Source organism: Salvelinus sp. IW2-2015, linkage group LG2 (genome assembly GCF_002910315.2).
Source record: "Salvelinus sp. IW2-2015 linkage group LG2, ASM291031v2, whole genome shotgun sequence".
Classification (NCBI taxonomy): Eukaryota; Metazoa; Chordata; class Actinopteri; order Salmoniformes; family Salmonidae; genus Salvelinus; species Salvelinus sp. IW2-2015.
Window position 1 is genome coordinate 35,777,179 of NC_036839.1, and position 25,678 is coordinate 35,802,856.

General features: G+C 41.5%; 1 protein-coding gene across 1 annotated transcript; it reads right to left on the reverse strand.

Annotated features, from left to right (window-relative positions):
• Positions 1 to 5,287: 5,287 nt before the first annotated feature.
• On the reverse strand, positions 5,288 to 24,253 carry LOC111979194 (uncharacterized). Its single transcript, XM_070448858.1, has 5 exons — positions 24,121 to 24,253; positions 23,627 to 23,953; positions 23,237 to 23,342; positions 23,039 to 23,090; positions 5,288 to 6,019 (listed from the first exon to the last, which is right to left on the reverse strand). The coding sequence occupies exons 1-5, from the start codon at positions 24,182 to 24,184 to the stop codon at positions 5,924 to 5,926; spliced, it is 645 nt and encodes a 214-aa protein (XP_070304959.1). The 5' UTR covers positions 24,185 to 24,253; the 3' UTR covers positions 5,288 to 5,923.
• Positions 24,254 to 25,678: the final 1,425 nt, after the last annotated feature.

The window sequence follows — 25,678 nt, forward strand, 5'->3', positions numbered from 1 at the left end:
GCCAATGCACCTTTGCTCATCTGCTGGACATTTGCAGGCAAGGCATTTGCCACATGTGGCCCAGCGTAAGTAGCCCACTTCTGATAAAGGCAGCCCTCACTTTGCCTGAAMTAAGCAACGTTTTTACCAGCAAATATGCCCAAATTGGCACGATGTAGGCCCAATGCAGGCTAAAATATTGTCCCCATGTAGGCTGCCCACATTGGACCAATGCATCTTTGCTATTTATTAGGAATTTAATTCAATGCATAAATTGAATAATTTCCAAGCGTTAAAGGTATTTATGGAACATGATACGTTATTGTATCAAAAAGACAACCAAGTTGTTACTATCATATGAAAGATTAGTGGAATCTGTGTAGATAGMTGGACAGGTAGGATGACTGACAGTGAAGGTGAACAGGTGGTCACATGTCAGGTGACAGAGGAATGGATGAGACTGAGGCAGAAATTCCRTTAACCATAAAGTGGTRTATTTACTGAGAAGTCTGTGCTGCATAACAAAGGAAACAAAATAACATGTATCCAATCAAATTCATAATCACAAAGATCAAATCATAACAATCATTCATTATTAACATAATTTCGGGAATTCAACAATACAGTTCATTAAGTCAATAGGAATCATCCTTGAGTCATTTAGGCTCATAACTATTTTTCATAAATCATGAAAGAATACAAACAGAGAATGGTTATTCAATCTCTAATCCCCATTAGTTTGATATCAAAGTCGATCAGTTCAGCAAACAATGACGTTTCTCATTTCACCCTTTCAAGTGTCTTCATGTGTACATGTAATTAATTTCATTACATATTAACCATATCGATTGCATAATTGGCCTATGAGGATCCGTAGGGCCGTGATCATTGACCATTCACATTACACAATATGTTTGAGGCTTGCGCTCCAAGCCGCGCTCCGCGGTAATAACTATAAACAATACCTGATGGCCCACTCTCCCGATCGCAACAGAGTTCAGATGAAAGGTAACAGAGTCGGTGGATTTACGTGGATTCATGGACGCACAGAAYTTCTGGATTAGACGGAGTTAAGGAGGAGAAAGCWGCGAGATCAGGCGATRGCGATATCCTCCTTTTATGGGGTTGAGATCTGTCGTCATTTCCACCTGACCTAATTAAAGCGTCCCTGGCCCAGCTGAGTAAATGGCCATGAATTAAAGGATTATTCCACCAACTCCATGGGCCTTCTCTACACATACAAATATTATTTTTTTTACAAGAGAAACTATTACGTTTCTCATGTCACATGTACTTATTGAAGTCTTTTTAAAGACTTCATCATTGGCAGTGTACAAGATCCCAAAAATTGGGCCTGACACAACACAACACAACGTGCACACCACACAATAACCTAGTGAGCCCCATTCTCTAGCTGGGCTTGGTATGGGCTATCCTGTGTTGGGCTTGGTGTGGGCTATCCTGTGTTGGGCTTGGTGTGGGCTATCTTGTGTTGGGCTTGGTGTGGGCTATCTTGTGTTGGGCTTGGTGTGGGGAAGACCTGTTGGGCTGGTGTGGGCTAACCTGTGTTGGACTTGGTGTGGGCTAGACCTGTTGGGCTGATGCGGGACTGCTGTGGGCCTGGTGTGGGCTAGCCTGTGTTGGGCTGGTGTGGGCTAACCTGTGTTGGACTTAGTGTGGGCTAGCCTGTGTTGGGCTGGTGTGGGCTAGCCTGTGTTGGGGACCGTCGCTGGAGACTCCGGACTGGGGACCGTTGCTGGAGGCTCCGGACTGGGGACCGTAGCTGGAGGCTCCGGACTGGAAGCCGTCGCTGGAGGCTCCGGACTGGGGACCGTCGCTGGAGGCTCCGGACTGTAGGCCGTCATGGGAGGCTTTGTGCCGTGACTCCTCACTGGAGGCTTCGTGCCTTGGATCATCACTGGAGGCTTCTTGCCATGGATCATCACTGGAGGCTTCTTGCCATGGATCATCACTGGAGGCTTCGTGACATGGATCATCACTGGAGGCTTCTTTGCCATGGATCATCATTGGAGGCTTCGTGCCATGGATCATCACTGGATGCTTCTTGCCATGGATCATCGCTGGAGGCTTCGTGCCATGAATCATCACTGGAGGCTTCTTGCCATGGATCATCACTGGAGGTTGTGCCATGGATCATCACTGGAGGCTTCTTGCCATGGATCATCACTGGAGGGTTCTTGCCATGAATCATCACTGGAGGCTTCTTGCCATGGGTCATCACTGGAGTGAGGAGACGTATGGACAGACATACAGGAGGCATGGCTCTGGCAGCAGGCACAGGACTCACCAGGCTGGGGGAGACATACAGGAGGCTTTGTCCTTGGCCAAGGCACCGGATACACTGGGCCGTGGAGGCTAGCTTAGAGCTGGCACAACCCGTTCTGGGTGGATGCTCACCCTAGCCCAGCAGATGCGGGGAACTGGGATGTAGCGCACAGGGTGGTGAACGCACACTGGAGACACGTGCGCTCCACCGCATAACACAGTGCCTGACCAGTACAACGCTCGCCACGGTAAGCACGGGGAGTTGGCTCAGGTCTCCAACCTGACTCAGCCAAACTCCCCGTGTGCCCCCGCCCCCCAAAAAATTGGGGCTGCCTCTCGGGCTTCCTCGCTAGCCGTGTACGTGTCGCCGACTCCATTCTCCAGTATCCCTCCTCGCACTGCTCAATTGAATTGCAGGCGGGCTCTGGCACTCTCCCTGGGTCGACCGACCACCTCTCTACCTCCTCCCAGGTTGTCTCATACTCCTGGCCACGCTGCTTGGTCCTTTTATGGTGGGAAGTTCTGTACAGCTGTTGAAGGAAGTGGACCAAGGTGCAGCGTGGTGGCTGTACATTTTCTTTTATTATAAAAAATTAACGCCAACAAACGAGAAAACACTGTGAAGCTAAAGGCCAACAACAAAGACAACTTCCCAACAAAGACAGGTGGGAAAAAGGACTACCTATGTATGGTTCCCAATCAGAGACAACGATAGACAGCTGTCCCTGATTGAGAACCATACCCGGCCAAAACATAGAAATACAAAATCATAGAAAACAAATCATAGAATGCCCACCCCAAATCACACCCTGACCAAAGCAAAAWGAGACATAAAAAGGCTCTCAAAGGTCAGGGCGTGACACTGTGTATGTTTGGTGGGACATTGATGGAACATTCTCCTAACCCTCAGAAGACTGGACACATGAATGTTCTTGCAATGTTCCCATTGAACTAAGTTCTAAGTTCTATTGATGTTAAGGGAATGGTCTCATGGAAAGATTCCTTTTACATCACGTGAATATTCCTCTGAAAACTTTTGTTAATGATGTAATGAGACTGTTTAAGGGAATGTTCTCTAAAGTTGTGGGAATGTTTGTTATTAGCTGGGTACGGAGTTTGCACCTTATCCACACATGATGGAGATATGCAAAGCCAGGCATGCTTGCTAGCTTAGGCATAGACCTCTTCTTGTGGATATAAGACGTGGACCACGCACAACAGGTAATATTTACGAAATAACGGTTTAATATCTGCTATCATTGATTACAGTTGTATGTGCAGTATAGTTCTGACAGAACAGGAATATTTTGACCGTCCTGACAAGCCAACTTGAGTGTACACCATACAAAACTATAACAACCTGATGTTACACAATTACATCCTTATATCCTCTGGGCTAACAGAAAACATAAACTATAGTAACTCTTGTTGCAATATCTAATTTTCATAGTGATGGCACGCTTGGTTTTAGAGCTATTGAAAATTGAGAAACGAATCAACCCCCCACCCCCCTCCACAAATTCCTAAAAAGCTATGGATTGTTCTCCATTGTCCCCTGATTCAGAATATACCATTTTCAAAGTTATGGCATTCTTGGTTCAGTAGCTATTGATAAGAGAAAAATGAATATCCAACATGAAACTAATTTTACCTTGGCCTTAAACTGCTATCCAGAAACCTGCTTGTTATTAACATCTTAAATAAAGTAAAAGCAAATACAATGAACCATAAATGTTGTGTTATTATTGTAAAACGTTTAATAAGAAAACTAAGTTTAAACTTGTAAAGTGTAAAGCGTCAAATGTGGTGTTCTGATGCTTTTCTTGTTTTTTATTAACAAAACCGACTTGTGCAAAACTATGGGCCAAAACAGACGGGTTGGCTTAGACTGTTGACCACATGTAAACTATTTTTGGTCTTCAATGTTTACAGAAAAATAAAAACTTTAGTTGACACCCAGCGTCATAACACGTTATGACAGTCATAACTATTTTATCATATGYCATAACAGCTGACATACCTTGTCATAACCTGTCATAATATGGTCATAACACTGTCATTACCCATATATGTCACCTGTTGTGACATATATTTAATTATTTTATGGCTGGTTATGACACCTACATAAGAGTGTCAAAACCCACAACACCTACCACACAAGGCAACACATTCCATTACACCATAGATGAATTGTCAACAGTAAGTTTGTTATATAAAATTTTCTGAAATTGACAATATTAAATGATCATTGTAATTGTGCACAAATTGATGTCAGACATGCACCTAGCCCAATACTCTGTGGCTGATGACTGGGATGAATGCAGGAGCAGATTTCAGGAGCAGGACAATACACCCTCTCTTYGACTGATGACTGAAATRAGGTATTAATGAAAAAATATATAAACACAACCTGCAACAATGTCAACGATTTTACTGGGTTACAATTCATATAAGAAAATCAATCAATTTAAATAAATTAATGATGCCCTAATCTATGGATTTCACATGACTGGGCAGGGGCGCARTCATGGGTGGGCCTGGGAGGGCAATCACCCACTGGCGAGCCAGGCCTAGGCAAACAGAATGATATTTTCCCCACAAAATGGCTTTATTACAGACATAAATACTCCTCAGTTTCATCAGCTGCCCGGATAGCTGGTCTCAGATGATCCCGCAGGTGTACATATGGRTCATGACAGTGTTATGACACGCTCATAACCATATCATAATATGTCATATCAACTGACATAACTTGTCATATCCTGTCATTATATGGTCATAACACTGTCATGACCCATATATGTACACCTGAATTTCTCGCTGGGTGTCAAGTAAAGTGTTACCATTGGAAACATAAATACATTTGCACATTGAGCRCTTGTTGTCTCTCAAATATGCTGTTACTGTTGTTGTTTAGCTAGCTAGCACATTTTTGCCATATTAGCAAAGATGTGACATCAGTCAAAATACCTCAAAACAGGATATGGCATTGTCATGGAAATTCTACACAGGGACACTCGAAGTCAATCTTAAATGAATCATTGTTTATTTAGAGCACGCTGTAGATGTCCCAGTCAAACTTAGATGCATAAAGTGTCGGTCTGAAGAGAGCTTCACCGGGCCAGTCCCGTTAGTTCTCTTATATACTGCTCACACAGACAAGTTATATTTGCATGATTTAGCTTATTCATTATTCATAATTAATTAATCATTAACGTTTGGTTCATGCATGTGACCGACCAATACCTTAAGAGGCTTCCTCTCTCCAAGCTGAGACCTTGAAACTAAGATATCCCTTTAGTTCTCAAAACACGGTTCTGGGTGTACTGCCAAATTGCATGCTGATAGTGAGGATTCCTCCTCTGCACGTTCAATCAGTCACTTGCATGAGCACAGAAATTGGTTATTAGAAAAACACAAAAAGAAAATGTTCCATCACAGTATCACTAACTAGACACAACAAGCTGAAACGAACCACCTAAGAATCCCACATGGCAGCTTCTTGTCAATGTTGCTAGTTATCTGGTCATMCAGAATCACAACTACACATGGACTTCTGCCTCATTGAAGCATGCGCTTTGTTTTCGTGACCTTGTCAGCTAACCCGTCTATGATACCTGACTCTTTTTTGTCATGTTAAGTACCTGCTGTGTGATTACTACTGTCCATAGACTGAGTTGAGTCTTTCAAAGTATTGACTCCACTGGTGTTGTTCTCTTCTGGCAGTGTGACCATCAGACTGGGCATTGCTCTCCTGTAGGGGAGAGAAGAGAGGAGTGGAGAGAGAAGAGATAAATGAGGGTGGCAGGTAGCTTAGTGGTTAGAGCATTGGGCCGGTAGCCAAAAGGTTACTAGATCGAATCCCCGAGCTGACAAGGTAAAGATCTGTCCTTCTGCCCCTGAACAAGGCAGTTAACCCACTGTTCCCAGGCCGTCATTGTAAATAAGAATTTTTTCTTAACTGACTTGCCTAGATAGATATAAATAAATAAAAATGAGAGAAGAGGTGAAAACAGGAGAGACATCAGGGAGCAAAAAAGATTTGAGACAAAAGGAGAGTAGAGATGTGTGGAGACAGTACTGATGAAGAGAGGAGACAGTGCTGATTAACCCATACAGTAAGAGCCAATTTATGCTTGATCCGAAAATCATGTATGGTGGGACACAATTGCGGAGCCTCCGGAGGTACGCAGAGGCCAAATTCGGCTCTGTCACCGCATCACCGCGTGCCTCTGAAATTGTGTAACAATGCAGATGACTCCGAATAGCTCCGTATTGACACGATTGGGCCAGGGTAGGTGAGGGTAGGAGGTTCTTTATAAACACAAACTCACTTCCTTGACAACTTCCTTCACAACAGCTCTGCGTTGCTCGGCGAAGCATAAGTATGAATGCCCTGTCTTCTGCAGAGGACATATTGTAAATGTACTGTAAATACTGTACTGACATACTGTAAATGCTGCAAGGCCAAATGCAGATGTGCAGCTTTTACGGTGATACAGGAGAGCAATGCCTCCGGAGGCTCCGCTTTGGGGGATGCTACTAAAGTATTTGGAATTATTTTAAGAAGGTCAAATCAAGGATCGTTTAGCTATTTGAATTGTAAGACCCCTTCAAGTATAAAAAATATTAAACAATGATTTCATGACAAATTATTTTTTGCCTTACTGCTATTAGCTCATACAAACGCATTGGATAACAGATTCACTACATTTTAAGAACAGATAGTCCCTAAAATAAGTTTATTCTGAAATGTCTGTCCTGTACAGTGCTTCCGGAAGTTTTCAGACCCTTTGACTTTTTMCACATTTTGTTACATCGCAGCCTTATTCTAAAATGTATTAAATTCAATGTTTTTCTCATCAATCTACACACAATACCTCATAATGACAAAGCAAAAACAGTTTTTTAGAAATTTTTGCAAATGTATTGGGGGAAAAATATTGAAATACCTCATTTACACAGGTATTCAGACCCTTTTCTATGAGATTTGAAAGTAAGCTCAGGTGCATCCTGTTCCCATTGATCATTCTTGAGATGTTTCTACAACTTGATTGGAGTCCACCTGTGGTAAATTCAACTGATTGGACATGATTTGGAAAGGCACACACCTGTCTATATAAGGTCCCACAGTTGACAATGCATTTCAGAGCAAAAACCAAGCCTTGAGGTCGAAGGAATTGTCCGTAGAGCTCTGAGACGGGTTTGCGTCAAGGCACAGATCTGGGGAAGGGTACAAAAGCATTTCTGCATAATTGCAGGTCCACAAGAACACATTGGTCTCCATCATTCTTGAATGGATGAAGTATTGAACCACCAAGACTCTTCCTAGAGCTGGCCACTCAGCCAAACTGAGAAATCGAGGGAGAAGGGCAATGGTCAGGGAGATGACCAAGAACCCGATGGTCACTCTAACAGAGCTCCAGAGTTCCTCAGTKGAGATGGGAGAACCTTCCAGAAGGACAACCATCTCTGCAGCACTCCACCAATAAGGCCTTTATGGTAGACTGGCCAGGCGGAAGCCACTCCTCAGTAAAAGGCAAATGACTGCCCATTTGGAGTTTGCCAAAAGGCACCTAAAGGACTCAGACTGTGAKAAACAAGATTCTCTGGTACGATGAAACCAAGATTGAACTCTTTGACCTGAATGCCAAATGTCATCTCTATGGTGAAGCATGGTGGTGGCAGCATCATGCTGTGAGGATGTTTTTCAGCGGCAGGGACTGGGAGACTAGTCGGGATCGAGGGAAGGATGAACGGAGCAAAATACAGAGAGATCCTTGATGAAAACCTGCTCCAGAGCACTCAGGACCTCAGACTGGGGCAAAGGTTCACGTTCCAACAGGACAATGACCCTAAGCACACAGCCAAGACAACGCAAGAGTGGCTTCTGGACAAGTATCTGAATGTCCTTGAGTGGCCCAGCCAGAGCTCGGACTTGAACCCGATCGAACATCTCTGGAAAGACCTGAAAAGAGCTGTGCAGTGGCACTCCCTATCCAACCTGTCAGAGCTTGAGAGGATCTGCAGAGAAGAATAGGAGAAACTCCCCAAAAACAGGTGTGCCAAATTTGTAAGGTCATACCCAAGAAGACTCGTGGCTGTAACTACTGCCAAAAGTGCAATAAAAAAAAGAAAATAGCACGCTTACGTAGACCTAGCTTCACCCGCATCCGTTCCACGCATCGAAAGGGGTTGGAGTCGAAGGAAAAACAAATAAGTGCTACCAAATATAATAATATGCATTTCATAAATATTCTAATAAAGTGTGTAAATAAGATGAAATAAACACGTCTGTAAAACCACAATGATGACATAGCAAGTTTTCATAAATCATTGGGTACATCGTACGGAAAACATCAGAGTAATCTTAAATAGGGACATAATTCATGTTCAAATTCACAACATAACATACATAGGCATTTCATCATTAAGTCCTTTAGGAAATAATGTCTGGAGGGTGAAAATCCAAACACATTCTCTTTTACTCAGAGTATTATTAATAATATCACCTCCCCTGTCTGATATCTTAACTTTCTCTATACCACAAAATCTAAAAGGTAGAAATGTCATGCTTTAGGTCATTAAAATGTACTGCGACTGGATAATCCCTGTCGTTTCTCCTAAAGGAACTTTTATGTTCACTAATTCTCTGTTTGAGAGAACGAGAGGTTTTACCGGCATAGCAGAGCCCACATTGACATTTAATAATGTAAATAAYATGGGTGGTGGAACACGTAATCAAGTAATTTATTCAGAACCGTTTTCCTGTGTGTGGGTGGCAGAAATAGTCACACTTCATYATGTTKTTGCACTGTGTGCATCCTCTGCATTTATAGYTACCATTTGGAAGAGGGCGTAAAAGAGCCTGGCTGATTTTCTTTTGTTGTTGGCAGTTGGCATGAACCAATTTATCACGTAAATTGCGACCTCTCCTATACACAATAAGTAGTGGATTTTTAAATTCAGCCGRCAAAGCCAGTGTTTCTTGACCACATCTCCCACTTTTCGYGARTTCAAAGTAAATGTGGTTGTGAACATTACGGATTGTTCTTTAGCTTTAGCGGGTCTTTTTTGTAGCAGTTCATCTCGTGTTTTTCCCAATGCCAAATTCAGAGCTTCATCCACACATTGTGGCGAATAGCCTCTTYTTAGAAACCTCATGCGCATCTCCGCTGYTTTTTCTAGATAATCCTCTGTGGAGTGGCATATACCGTGTAGTCTGAAAAACTGGCTTCTTGGAAGTCCTCTTTTTAATGGCTCAGGATGGAAGCTGTCCCCTGTAATAGAGTATTTCTATCCGTTTCTTTTCTATACAGAGTTGTAAACAGGGTTCCATTTGATTTCTCAATCCACATATCGAGGTAATGAACACGTTGTGTGTCACATTCAATAGTGAATTTGAGATTGGGGTCAATGTCATTGAGTAGTGCCATAAAATCTGACAGCTATTTTTCCGTTCCTTCCCATATGCAAAAAATGTCATCAATATATCGATACCACTTCAGGACTTTATTCAAAAATGGATTTACGTTTTCATCATTAACAAAACGTTCTTCAAAAAGACCCACATATAGGTTAGCATAGCTCGGCGCGAATGTGGAGCCCATCGATGTTCCATTCGTTTGGAGGTAGTATTCATCATCAATCCTAAAATAGTTATACGTCAAAACATATTCAGCCAGCTCTAGAATAAAGTTTGTTGGTGGATATTTGTTAATATATCTGTCTCCCAAATAGTAATATTTGACCAGTTTATTCGACRTTTATTGTGAATTTTGGAATTTTTCGTTCCATACGCCAAGAGTTCTTGGACATGTGCSCTCCACATGGCTAGCCAAAGTTGCTAATTCGACAGAAGAAATGGACATTCTAAAACAAAACAATGATTTATTCTGGAACTAGGACTCCTTGCACTACATTCTGATGGARGATCATCAAAGGTAAGAGAATATTTATGATGTTATTTCGTATTTTTGTGGTTTATGTTGGCTCCAACAAGGCGGAGAATTGCTGGGCGCTGTCTCACAATATTGCATGCTGTACGTTGTACTAAAGTTATTTTTTTAAATCTAACACAGCGGTTGCATTAAGAACCAGTGTATCTTTCATTTGCTGTACAACATGTATTTTTTAGTAAAGTTTATGATGAGTTTTTTGGTTAGATTACGTGACCGTCCAAAATTTCTCCGGACAATTTGGTGCATTATGGCTACGTATTCACAATGTAACACCACAATTTGTACCTATAAATATTCACATTTTYGAACAAAACATAAATGTATTGTATAACATGATGTTATAAGACTGTCATCTAATGAAGTTGTTCAAAGGTTAGTGATTAATTTTATCTCTATTTGTGGGTTTTGTGAAAGCTATGTTGGCGGTGAAAACATGGTGAAAACATGRCGTTGTGTGTTTGGCTATTGTGGTGAGCTAATATAAATATATATTGTGTTTTCGCTGTAAAACGTTTTAAAAATCGGAAATGATGGCTGGATTCACAAGATTTTATCTTTCATTTGCTGTATTGGACTTGTGATTTCATGAAATTATATTATATGATATCCCTGTGGCGCTAGGCTAGGCTATGCTAGTCAGCTTTTTTGATGAGGAGGATCCCGGATCCGGGAGGGTGAATCGGTAGAGGATAAGAAAGGTCAGGAAACATTTTCTTTTTTATTACATGTACTGTATTTAACTTGTTATTTATGGCACTAAACAGTCTCCATATATACTTCCATCAATTTTTTCAACTGGTACAGGTATAACTGTAGGAGTGCCGAGGGTGCTGCAGCACCCCCTGAACAATTGGAATAAAAGAAATAGATTAATTAACAAAAATGTGTCAAAAAAGTAGTTATATATTTAAGAATAGTATCTTGCAGGATGAAATAGTTTGAACTGTAAGAGTTGTTGCCCTGTATCTTTCTCTGTGATTGTCATTCTAATGGAATCCAGAAAGAACAAAACCCTGTCRTCAAACACTTATATCAAAAGGTGCAAAGTTATGGGCAAAGACACAAAACATCCACATCAAATWAAGTATTTTTCTTGGTCAAATAACATGAAAAACAACCACCTTTTGTGCAGTATTAATTTACCATCCTTACAAACCACTTAATGTGTCACGCCCTGACCATAGTTTGCTTTGTATGTTTCTATGTTTTGTTTGGTCAGGGTGTGATCTGAGTGGGCATTCAATGGTGTATGTCTGGTTTGTCTATTTCTATGTGTTTGGCCTGATATGGTTCTCAATCAGAGACAGRTGTTTTGCGTTGTCTCTGATTGGGAACCATATTTAGGTAGCCTGTTTTGTATTGTGGGTTGTGGGTGATTGTCTATGTGTAGTGTTTAGTGTCAGCACTATTTGTTATTTAGCTTCACGGTCGTTGTTTATTGTTTTTGTATTAGTTTCGCAAAGTGTTCTCTTTCTATTAAAAACAAGATGAGCACATACCACGCTGCATATTGGTCCTCCGATCCTTCAAACTTTTCCTCCTCAGACGAGGAGGAAGAAGACAGCCGTGACATAATGTAAATGTACATTATTGTATTGTCAGTGCTTKACTTGGGCCGGAGCTGACCAGAGTGCCATATAGGCACTTCTAATTTTGGGGGAAATGTGCACCAGTTTCTCTATTAAACAAAGAGCCTATTGCCGACCTAGATTCACACACTGAGGCAAAAAAAAAGATTGATCAAAGCGGAATGAAGGCGGGATCTGCATTGAATAGCAATGGAGAGTGGGCATCCGGAAATCATGGTCACGATTCAATGATAGCCTATTGGAAAAACAAATAGATAAGACCCAGATTGCAGTTCCTATGGCTTCCACTAGATGTCAACAGTCTTTAGAAAGGGTTTCAGGCTTGTTTTTTTTTTTAATGAGCAAGTAGTTGTAGTTTTTCCAAGGTGTCTCTCATTAGAAAGTATCCTTGTTGCGCGCGTGAATGAGGTGTGCGCTCTTCGCTATTTATCTTCCCTATTGAACATACTATTCTCCGTCTTAAATTGTATAGTTTATTTAGATATTAGAGTACCTGAGGATTAATTCGAAACATCGTTTGACWTGTTTGGACGAACTTTACCGGCAACTTTTTGGAATCATTTGTATGCATGTTGAACGAGTGGATTACTGAAATTGATGGCACCTATTAAACTGATTTTTGGGGATATAAAGAAGGACTTTATCGAACAAAACAACCATTCATTGTGTAGCTGGGACCCTTGGGATTGCAAACAGAGGAAGATCTTCAAAGTAAGTGATTTATTTTATCGCTATTTGGGATTTTGTGACGCCTGGTCTGGTTTGAAAAAGTATTTTGATGTGGGGCGCTGTCCTCAGATAATCGCATGGTATGCYTTTGCGGTAAAGCCTTTTTGAAATCTGACAATGCGGTTGGATTAACAAGAAGTTAAGCTTTTAAACGATATAAGACACTTGTATTTTCATGAATGTTTAATATTACGATCTTTGTATTTTGAATTTCATGCTCTGCAATTTCACCAGATGTTGTCAAAGTGGAACGCTATCGGTACACCGATCCCAAAGAGGGGTTACTTTTTCATGTAGGCTATAATAATGGTCATGAAAATGTGGTTGCCATGTAGAAGTAATGGAAAATGTGTATGAACCCTTAACAGTGAATAATCAGAGGTCTTTATAGCATAATGTAATTTGGGTATTTTGGTGAACAAAGTCTAATGGACCGACTTGGACAAAGACAGATCTTGCACTTCTTTAATCCTAAATTAAKCATTGTGTATAGTAGGTTGGTCATCTAGGTTTGTACCTATAGACTTTCCATCACCATGAAGACATTAACTTCTTGCCGCACGGATCCCTTTAGCGGGATCATTTTCGTAAACAACCGCTGAATTGCAGAGCGCCAAATTCAAAAATAATACTAAAAATATTTATAATCATGAAATCACAAGTGAAATATACCAAAACACAGCTTAGCTTGTTGTTACTCCTCCTATCGTGTCAGATTTTGAAAATATGCTTTACAGCGAAAGCAATCCAAGCGTTTGTGAATTTATCAATCACTAGACAAAACAGTAAGAACAGCTAGCCCCAAATTAGCTTGGTCATGAAAGTCAGAAAAGCAATCAAATTAATCGCTTACCTTTGATAATCTTCGGATGTTTGCACTCACGAGACTCCCAGTTACACAATAAATGTTATTTTTGTTCAATAAAGATTAGTTTTATAACCAAACACCGCCATTTGGTTTGCGCGTTATGTTCAGAAAACCACAGGCTCGTTCCGGTCCTGAAAGGCAGACGAAAATTCCAAAAAGTATCCGTAATGTTCGTAGAAACATGTCAAACGTTTTTTATAATCAATCCTCAGGTTGTTTTTAACATACATAATCGATGATATTTCAACCGGACGTTAACCTATTCAATACTACAGAGAAAGAAAATGTTGAGCTACATCTCTCGGGCGCAGGAACTAATCAAAGGACACCTGACGCGTTTTGAAAAATCTCGCACATTTTTCAAAATAAAAGCTTRAAACTATGTCTAAAGCCTGGTCACAGCCTGAGGAAGCCATTGGAAAAGGAATCTGGTTGATACCCCTTTAAATGGAGGAGGGRCAGGCAACGGAATAGGGATTTTTCCAAATAAAAGGCACTTCCGGGTTGGATTTCCTCAGGTTTTCCCCTGCAAAATCAGTTCTGTTATACTCACAGACAATATTTTGACAGTTTTGGAAACTTTAGAGTGTTTTCTATCCTAATCTGTCAATTATATGCATATTCTAGCATCTGGACCTAAGAAATAGTCCGTTTACCTTGGGAACGTTATTTTTCCAAACATAAAAATTCTGCCCCTTAGCTGAAAGAAGTTAAGTGGTTTGTGATGATGTTATGTTGTGGCTCAGTTGGTAGAGCATGTCGCTTGCAATTCTACGGTTGTGGGTTTATTCCCATGGGGGACCAGTACGAAGAAGTATGAACATGTATGCACTCGCTACTGTAAGTTTCTCTGGATAAGACCGTCTACTAAAATGGAAAAGGAATGAATAGATTGTTTCAGTTTTCACATAGAAACAATTTGCATTTGCAAAGTACTTCAAGAAACTGGAAAACATACAGTATATCAGAGCAAGTATTTTTATATTCCACAAGTATTATCAGATTAACTGTCGTAAAGATAATTAGCTGACTCAAGTTACTAATGCTGGTAAACACTCAAATACATTTAGTAAAAAAAAATATCACAAAAGTAGTGCAGTGTGTCTTTACTTGTCCTGTTTTAGTGGAACAATAAACATCTTCAGAGTGGGCAAAAACAAAATATCTGCATCCCCTCCTCACTCCCACCCCGTCGGTAAAGACATTGCATCACCCCCACCCCAAACTACGTCCCGTSGCTATGGGTACCAGGGGACCTTCAGGCGAGTCTTGTGAGGCCTGTGTGCGTAATACAAAAAACAACCGACATGTTCATGAGAGTCTCAACTTTCCACAGAGGGGTCATATTAGTGTCTAGCCCAAACTGCTACAGACAGACAGAAGTTGGCAGATAGGCTGTATCGACTTCAGACGAGTCCCAAGACGCTTGTTGGGGTCATAGAACACCATCGTTATAGGCATTTTACGGTAACAAATGATCTTATTGTAATCTTTCTTACCGTGGTTTCCTCTTAACAATAATAGCACTTACAGTTGACCAGGGCAGCTCTAGCATGGCAGAAATGTGATAAACTGACTTTTTGGAAAGGTGGCATCCTATGATGGTGCCACATTGAAAGTCACTGAGCTCTTCAGTAAGGCCGTTCAACAGCCAATATTTTTTTATGGAGATTRCATGGCGTTGTGCTTGATTTTATACACCTGTCAGMAATGGGTGTGGCTGAAATAGCCAAATTCACTAATTTGAAGGGATGTCCACATACTTTCTAAGTGGTATATATTGAAGACAACTTTTAAGTGTTATTGCTGTAAAATTACAGTATGTTGCTGTATTCTGATTACAGTACACTCTTGTAAAATATATTGAATGTATTTTAACTGCAACTCAGTAGCCGGTAAGATATTATAATTTTACATGCTAAGTGATACAGTACAATCTTGTAAAATGACTCAACCTACTGGGATTTAAACTCAAAACCTCCTGGTTGCGAGCAACCTGACATTTMCGGCTACACCACCATTCTGTCATCTGAATTTGTCGCGTTAGGRGGATTTCAACTTATATTGGCTTACCCCGGCCATTTTAAGAATATTTGTCTTGACTTTAACCTGACTCAACTCATTGCAAAACGCCACACGAATTAATGTAAAAAATCAAACAAACTCTTCACTGATTGACCTAATTCTGACAAACTGCCCCCACAAGTACTTATCTAGTGGGGTCTTTGCTAATGATCTCAGTTATCACTGTCCTATTGCATGTATTAGAGATACCAAACAGATTAACACTGATCTTCATAATTATGAAGAGACATTTTATACATTTTCCCACTCAAACTTTTCTTCATGATATGTATTACTCTGACATTTCCTAAATCATTTTTATTTACTCTAATTTATTCAGGGGAGGCAAATTGAGAAAAATGTCTCAGTTGCAATGGTGCCTAGAGGGCAAAAATTCCTTCAACACAACAAAAATATATAAACTACAAGACAGCTATAAATACAGTGAGATCCAAAAGTATTGGGACAGTGACACGTTTTTTGTTTGTTTGGCTCTGAACTACAGCACGTTGGATTTKAAAATATACAATGACTATGAGTTTAAAGTGCAGACTGTCAGCTTTAGTTTGAGGGTATTTTTTATCCTTAGCAGGTGAACCATTAGAAATTACATTACTTTTTGTACATAGTCCCCCCATTTTGGTGGACCAAAAGTATAAGAACAAATTAATTTACAGTGCCTTCAGAAAGTATGCATACCCCTTGATTTAATCCACACTTTGTTTGACTAACAAAACATAGTTTTTTTTWAATCGTTCATCTTCACACAATACCCCATAATGAAAAGTTAAAATATGTTTATAGAAATATTTGCAAATTTATTGCAAATTAAATAAAGAAATAACTAATTTACGTAAGTATTCACACCGCTGAGTCAATACATGTTAGAATCACCTTTGGCAGCTTTAAGTCTTTCTTGGTAARTCTGAGCTTTGCRCACCTGGATTATAAATATTTGCACATTATTCTTTTTTTAATTCTTCAACTCTGTCAAATCGGTTGTTGATCWTTGCTAGACAGCCATTCAAGTCTTGCTATAGATTTTCAAACTCATTTTTGTCAAACCTGTAACTAGTCCACTCGGGGACATTCAATTTTAATTTATCTTAACCTAATTTAAATCCCATCGGCACAATAGGACCGTTTAAAAAAACGTGCCGGCCGCGGAGACAGACGGCAACAGGACTTCAGCGGGCAGGCCACCGAGCGGCTAAAAACAATTCACAAATGGGAAAGGCGACCAGAAAATGAATCGGTTGTTTGGTTTGATTCCTACGACATACATTGAAGCCCCCCTTCTAAATATGCAAACCTCGCCTGTTCTGACTGTTACCCATTGCTGATCTGGAAAACATCTCCTGTGATCGGTGTTGTTCCAATAAGCCTATTCCTCCTTGTCACTTACACTGCCTGTCTATCCGCCTGGCTCCTAATCACAATGTCTACACACATTACATCGTTATCTTATTCAAGACGTATTACTCGCCATCACTACATAACTCACTAGCTAGTGCCATATTCCCTTTTATTATTTACTTAGAGGAGTGTATTTTTATTAAAGACATTGATATGAACTTCCCTATATCAAACATGAATACTATCATTATCTTCATACTGCAATTACTTAGCCTAACTGTGTCTCTTGCCAACGTAATGGCATTTACATTGATTACTTCTGGTGGGGAACCAAATGTTAGTGGCACCAGTAGACCCAGAATGGCTTCCTAGTTGCATGGAATCAAGTTTAAGGAGAGGGAACTGAGACTAGAACCGGGTCACAGACCTTTCTGGAGTCCCAGACTCAGGGGCCTATGAGGGAAAAAAGGGGAGTGGGCCAACAGGTCAGCAGATGAGGTGTGTGCTTGTGGCGGAAATCAGTCACCTTGCCTTATCAGCAGTCGCCTCCACTGACACCCCACCCCCCCCCACCCCACCCCCAATGAAAAACAAAGACACATGATCGATCCCAACTTCAGGAGGTCCCTAGCTGCCTGGTCAATGGCAGGGCACACTCACAACCCCTGGACCCGAGCGGGTGACAGTTGAATCAAATTGAACTTCAAATAACCACCGGAATGAAATGGGGTCAGTTCAGTTCACTGTGTACCTGGTGTGTGTGCGGCAGGTATTGTGGCGGAGAATAGAGGAGAGTGGTGAGGGGTGTGAGGGTTGAGGTGGTGTGCGGTTCATACTTTAAAGAGGGGAGAATCACTTGATCCCTTCTATATATATCAGCTGATCAACATACATTGGAAGGCCATTGAAACGGGTTGAGACAAAGTGGATGTTATAACAGAAGGAGCATTAGTGAACTTCACATTAGCATTGTGGAAGGCGTAGAAAGAATCCGATTAATGTAGTTTAAGGCTGGAAAGGGCAGCTGGGTTTGTCTTATCGGACCAAAAGAAAGACACATCTAAGAACTGTCCAAGGGACTTGTATGCCTCAGTGCTTGCATCTCAGCAGAGAGATCGCTTCTTTGGCTTCAAGTTCAGCTAGCTTCAAGCTAAGCAGCTTCCCAACCTCCTGAAGTGGTCGCTTATGGGACATGGACATGTTTCATTCAGCTTCTCATGGTGAACATCAGTTGGTACTTCTTAATCCAACTGACCTGGGACCAGACCATAACGCAGAATAGCACGAGGAGACGCCAGCCATTGTTTAGAACAAACAGAGAGTCATTGCCCTAAGCCCTACTCAGATCAGATAACACAGGAGCAGGAAGTAATGCAACCCAAATAGCACCGACTATGTGGTTATGTGGTGATCATTTGAGGTGTGGTGCACTGTGTCTATGTGAGCCATCTGTATTTGCTTTTCTGTTGGACTCCTGCCACTACGAAGAGAGAGGAGGTTTATCAGTCGGTTCCCTCCAATACGCGAGATCAAGACGTTTGTTTATATTTCCCTCATAGAGAGTGGCCATTGCCTGTGATGTTTTTTGCGAGGGTGTTCTTTGCGGTTGCAGGCTAGTAGTGGAGCAAGGAAACATTATCATGAAGAGGAAATGTCACTGCCCAAGATTTCCAGTTGGGATATTAACATAAGTTATGTTTACACATAAAAGTGGGATGATGTAAGTCGTTCGCTTAAGCCACACATTGATGTGTCTAATGAGGGTTGGCTGTAACATTGTCTGATTGCTATAAGGCCTCACAGACTGTGTTAGGAAGGAGGTACGGCCAGAAAATCAGCAGCTGGGCATGCACAAACGTCGTTCACATTGGAAACACCTGACTGGTTACTGTATGTATGTGCATTCAGAAAGTTATTCATACCTTGACCTTTCCAAATTTGGTTGGTACGCCTAGAATTTAAAATTGAGTTGAAATAGAGTTTTCTTACCTAGCTGGGCTACACAACAGTCCATAATGTCAAAGTAAGAATATGTGTTTTAAAAAAAAATAATAAATTAATCAATTTTAAATTCATTCTGTAACACACCAACATTTGGAAAAGGTCAAGGGGTGTGAATACTTTCTGAAGGCACTGTATTCACACATTCTCAAAAAGAAGAATATTGTTAGGCTACAGTGTGGGTTCCCTGGGGTACAAAAAGGTCAAAGGTACACACATAAGGAACTCATATGGTACTGGTTGTGCGGATAATCTATTATTATGGTACATTTTTGTACCCAATATTTTGAATATAAGCTACAATCATCACKGTGCTCTGAAATGTAGGTGTGGACAATGTACTGGCGGGGAACATTAGCATATTTGGGAGGTCTAATATTTGTATTTGTGCCAACCGTAAACAGCATACAGCAAAAAAAAAATGAATTTACCAATTTACTAATTTACTGTAAAATGATACCAAAGATTACAGTTAGAGTATTTGTTACTGTATAACAATGACAGTAGTATCATTGGTGTCATAAATCAAGTACAGTAACAGTATTAGATACTGTAAATTACTGTACAGTAACATACCGTACCTTTTTTTAACTTCTTCTCTTACAGGTACTGGCTGCCAGTAAGTTACCGTAGAAACAACAACATTTGTGCAGTGTTTTAAAAAACGGAGTGAGTGCAGTTCTGGATTTTCTGGAGCACAGAGGTTTTGGACAAAAGATACAGAGATTTCTACGCATATGTAGGATCCGCTGCGCTCCCCCTCTCAGTCCTTTCAGCTACTGCTGTGTCTAGACTGCACTTTAGGAACACATTCCTAATATTGAGTTGCAYACCCTTTTGTGTGGAACAGCCTCAATTCATCTGGGCATGGACTCTACAAGGTGGAATGCTGTCCCATGTTGACTCCAGTGCTTCCCACAATTGTGTCAAGTTGGCTGGATGTCCTTTGGGCAGTGGACCATTGTTTATTTATCTTTAATACATTTTTTACCCCTTTTTCTCCCCAATTGGTAGTAACAGTCTTGTCCCATGGCTGCAACTCCCATACGGACTCGGGAGAGGCGTGCCTCCTCTGAAACACAACCCAGCCAAGCCGTACTGCCTCTTGACACAATGCTTGCTTAACCTGGAAGCCAGCCGCACCAATGTGTCAGAGGAAACACCATGCACCTGGCGACCGTGTCAGCGTGGATTGCGGCCAGCCAGCCACAAGAGTCGATAGAGTGCGATGGTACAAGGACAACCCGTACGATGCTGGRCCAATTGTGTGCCGCCTCCGGGGTCTCCCGGTTGGCTGCGACACAGTCTGGGATCGAACCAGGATCTGTAGTGACGAAGCTAGCACTGYGATGCAGTGCCTTAGACCGCTGCGCCACTCGGGAGGCCTGGTGGTGGACAATTCTTGATACACACGGGAAACTGTTGAGTGTGAAAAACCCAGCAGTGTTGCAGTTCTTGACACACTCAAACCGGTAATCCTGGCACCTACTACCATACCCTGTTCAAAGGCACTTGAATATTTCGTCTTGCCCATTCACCCTCTGAATGACACACATACACAATCCATGTCTCAATTGTCTCAAGGCTTGAAAATGTTTCTTTAACCTGTCTCCTCCCCTTCATCTACATTGAAGTGGATTTAATAAGGGATCATAGCTTTCACCTGGATTAACCTGGTCAGTTTATGTCATGGAAAGAGSAGGCGTTCCGAATGTGTTGTACACTCGGTGTATATGTTTTTGGAATGTTCTTTCAGTTGTTCATTGGCAAAATCATCATGATCAAAATTGGTTGACAGTTCAGAAGAGGGTGAGTAGCCTCTTCTGACTCCTCTAGCTCCACATGATGGTGCTAGCCAGCCTTGCTGCTTTGTGGAGTCCGCCACTAGCACAGTCACTGTAGTCAGCTCAGCTTTCCCCATTGAAACCGTGTCTGTCAGGGCCGGTCTTTGCCGTTCTGCCGCCATAGGCAAGACCAAAAAATAACTGCACCAAAAAAAGACATCCAAGGCGTTGGTCCGTGCTCAATGAGGTGCAGCCTAAAACAGGCCATTGCATTGGCTTTATTAGTCCTGATTTCTGTGACTAATCATTTTGCCTATTTAAACTCTGAATATCAGCTACCCAGGTTTATGAGGAGTTATCGCGAGCCTAGGAAATGCATAAGTATTTTCATTTTCGCTATGATCAAAAATTGAAGAATACAAACTTGAAACCACTGATCATGACAATGGTGGTGTGAAACTCCTGGACAGCAGTTGTGATTGTCCATTCCATATTGTCCATTTTAGTTTGACATGTCCTGTTTTTAGGATATGTTGTTTGTTAACATGACAGCAAATGTTTTAGTTGACTGAGTGCCATTTAGAGAAACCTGAATTTTGCAAAAAGTGTCGGTGTCATTACATTGTCATACATTTTATCTCCAGCCTGTAGGCTACAGAATTTATTTATTTTTAAAATTGATTTAACCTTTATTTAGCTAGGCAAGTCAGTTAAGAACAAATTCTAATTTACAATGACGGCCTAGGAACAGTGGATTAACTGCCTTGTTCAGGGGCAGAACACAGATTTTTACCTTGTCAGCTCGGTGATTCAATCTAGCAACATTTCGGTTACTGGCCCAACGCTCTAACCACTAGGCTACCTGCCRCCCCAGAAAAGGCCACATACTCTTTCTACCATATCCTATAGCTGCTACATGATTTATATTGGATATTTTTTGGGGACAGAGCGTTGGTGGAGCGCTGTAGAGCTGGATCTCTCCAACAGCACCCTGGAGAGGCGAGCTGGGAATGGACAAGCAAAATATGTTGCGCTCCCTGCTTTTGACAAATTGGGCACTGCTCACCTAAAAAGCCCATACGCCACTGGTTGAGAGCAATTGTCATTGTTTTGGGGCAGAATTATGAGGTTTTATGTGTTGTTGTTGGACGTGCGTCTTGGTCAGGTTAGCTCAGAAAATGCAGCCCTGGTCAATCTGCCACCATAGACGGCCGCCTAATCCTATCAAGTGAAATTCTCCTGTCTTATCTGGTGTCCTATTTGAACTTAAATATGTTCTCTCTAATTTTCCTCTCGAACTCTCCACCCTCCAGGAGGACCTGAGCCCTAGGACCATGCCTCAGGACTACCTGGCATGATGACTCCTGGCTGTCCCCAGTCCACCTGGTCATGATACTGATCCAGTTTCTGCTGTTTTTCCTGTGGCTATGGAACACTGATCTGTTCACCGGACGTGCTACCTTGYCCTGGACATAGTGTTTTCGACTCTCCATCTTTCTCTCTCGCTCTCTCGCTCTCTCTCTCTCTACCACACCTGCTGTCTCGACCTCTGAATGCTCRGCCAACTGACATTTACTCCTGAGGTGCTGACCTGTTGCATGCTCTACAACTACTGCAATTATTATTTGACCCTGCTGGTCATCTATGAACATTTGAACATCTTGAAGAACTATCTGGCCTTAATGGCCGTGTACTCTTATAATCTCCACTCGGCACAGCCACAAGAGGACTGGACACCACTCAGAGCCTGGTTCCTTTCTAGGTTACTTACTAGGTTCCTGCATTATAGGGAGTTTTTCCTAGACACCGTGCTTCTACATCTGCATTGCTTGCTGTTTGGGGTTTTAGGCTGGGTTTCTGCCTAAGCACTTTSTGACATCTGATCGAAAAAGGGCTTTATAAATACATTTGATTTGATTTGATAGAGTAAAGTGAGAAACTTGAAATTACGTGTAAAATAACACGTGGGCAGAGCGTGATTCGGATCCTAAGTTTGGTTTCCACTAGTTACCACAGCCACAAATTTGGCAATTTCAAAATAATTCATGAAAACTCCGTTTTCGTAGCCTGGCCTTTCAGAAAAGGCATGTTCGACCCTCCCTCAGGAAGAAATTTCCCATTTTCTAAAACCTTACATTCTGCACATTTTCAAGACAACATAAACATAAGCAGGAGGCTGCATGAAGTGTTTAGTGCGTAAAAGAAACACATGAGCAGAACATTGGGAGTTTTAGAAAAYAGGAAAAGGCATCCTGCTGGTGGGACAAACACAAGTCACACAGCCACTTCGTTTAGTAATGATCTAGTGCTGAATGGAAAGGGAAAGGGGGATACCTAGTCAGTTAGTACCACAACTGAATGCATTCAACCGAAATGTGTCTTCCTCATTTAACCCAACCCATCTGGAATTAAGCTACTGACCTCTCCTTGCCTATYACAATGACTTGTGACAGTCTGTTCCTGTTTTTGTTTCCTGTAGAAACAAAGTAACATGAATTACGTATTTTATTGAACATTTTACTCCTACTCAACAATAGATACAAAATGAGACCACAGTGCTTTAAGCAATGCAGATKTGATTGAACTGAGCTCTTAGGTACACTACTTTGAGCTACTCACCTACACAGCCAGACCATACAGCAGATGTTCATGCAGAGAACCACTCCTCCAATAGCAGATGGAATTGTGAAGAGCAWTAACCTCCGTAKGCCATGTYCAGCATGAKCTGTGTTAAGACAGAAACAATTGTGGTTTTCAGGAGAGTTGACAAGTCTAAAACAAGTGTTATATTTCTWTGCTTTATAACAATATAGTAAAAAAAAAGGGAGATAATAACCAAATAATAACATTAACATTCAGTATTGATGGTTTGCAATTATTATCACAATAATTGACATTTTTGTTCATGTCAAAATTCRWCTTCAGAAATGTGCATATTTATATCTGGCATTACAGAATACAGTTTCTTCTCCACATGTTACAGTATAAACAGAACATTACTTCCATTACCTGTGAGGTTATTAGTGATGGTCATATTCCACTCCATTGTCCGTACACCACTTTGATCATCTGTTATTTGACATATGTAGCTCCCGGTGTCATTTAACTGTACATTAAAGATAGTCATCTTTGTAGAAGATGGATCAACACTCATCCTGTCAGAGGTGAATTTTCCTTCAGTTTTATTCAGTGTGTCACTATGAGAGAAAATGAGAACTGTGTCCTTCTTCCAGATGTATGATGCATTCGCCTCTGAGTTATTGCAAACCAAAGTAACAATTTCTCCCAAAGAAGCTGATTTATTTTTCTGATATTTTGTTGAGTCACCTGCTGACTCTATGGGACAGAAAACAAGAAAGACAATGTTGTAAGTACTTTACTTTAAAGGACAGTGTGAGATGTTTTTTATCCTTTTAAGAAATAAGAATGCAAACTGAACACAGGCAGGCAGGCACACAAATACATACATACACACTGTACTATGGTCATCCACTGTAGCTTACCTGTAGAGACAAGGAACAGCATGATGACCACAGACACCAGGTCCCAGAACAGGAGAGTTTCCATGACGATATTGGACGCAGCTGACTGACAGAGAGAGAAATGGACAGAGTGGAGTGGAACGYCAGAGTCTGAGATCAGTGTCACAGCTAGCTAACCAGGAACCACTCAGAGAGGGCGGGACATGAACATTTCGGTAGTCTGAGGAGGATGGAGAACAGAGGAAGTGGTCGTGTGAGARAGAAGCACAGAAGTGAGTTTGTCTGAAACATCACAGCCATTGAACTTCAAGACATCACACATACCCACTCAGCATTTAATTACTGAGTGATTTACTGTGTGCTCAGAGTTGGATTTCAAGGTGAATTTCATATCCAAAAGCCCCATACCCCATCGATGATCCCGTCCCCCAAAACTGTCAGACTGGCCAATAGCTTCTTCCCCTAGACCATCAGGCTGCTGAATAGCCACTAAGCAGCTATCTGCTCCSYCTGTCCCCCACCTGCCACCTGGACTTACCCACACACCAGGGTGTCACCAGTGTTTWATTTTCATGTTAGCTCTAGTGTTATTGTGTTCCATCAGGAGTCTGACACCAAAGACTTGTGGCGAGCAGAATCAACAACCTCTGCATCATTCAAGACTGTTGCTTTGTGAGAAGGTGGTMAAATTCACAGTTAGCCATTGCTATGTACATGCCAGCTGAAATGTGCCCAGGACCTTGCCTTGGCTCCAAGTCTGAGCAGGTCCACCGAAGCCATGGCCCAGTGAGACACGGGTGCCGGCCCACGTAGATGGAAACAGAAAAGTCAGAGCCTTTTGGGTAAAACATTGGGGTAAATCCTCAGTGGAAATGCACCAAGAGAGTGCAGGAGTCTGGCCTAGTGGTAGCGCTGCCCACTCTATACCACACATCCCCCTGGCAACGGGGATTTGAGCCCTGTCTTGGCCACTCTGTCTGAGCCATAGAAATAGATTATATTAAATGTTTTATTATCTAAAGCCCTTCTATCTAACCTCTCTGTATTTCCCAAAGTCATTTCATAAATGAAACCACATAAMGTWYTGCAACTCTAAGGGGTCTGACACCCCAGAACATACTACAYTCTGAACTACCTCAGTGTAGAATGTAGTACATGACATTAACATCAGTTTCACATTGACTCAATCACATTAAATCACTTGGTGTTTTTCAATGCTTTTGACCATTTAGTTTCGGTTATTGATCTTTACATTTGGGATGAAATGATCAACTCAAGAGTCTGCCTATATGCGATCCATGGGTAACTATTCATTTTGCTAGTTTGTTTATGTGTGTACTGTCCCATATAACTGTTGACAATKTTATGTTAGTMTAACATACAGAGGTGTGAGACAATCATGCATAAGAGTGGCTGGGGTAGTCAAACTGATACAGGATGTGTTTGTGTGGTCTTAGAGSGGGGGGGGGGGGGGGGGCGTAGAGAGAGTGTAAGATTGAGAGAGGGAGAGAGAGAATGTGTTTCGGTGTGTTTTTTTCTTCTTCTTTGAAACAGTGTTCTGAGGAAATACCACAGTGTA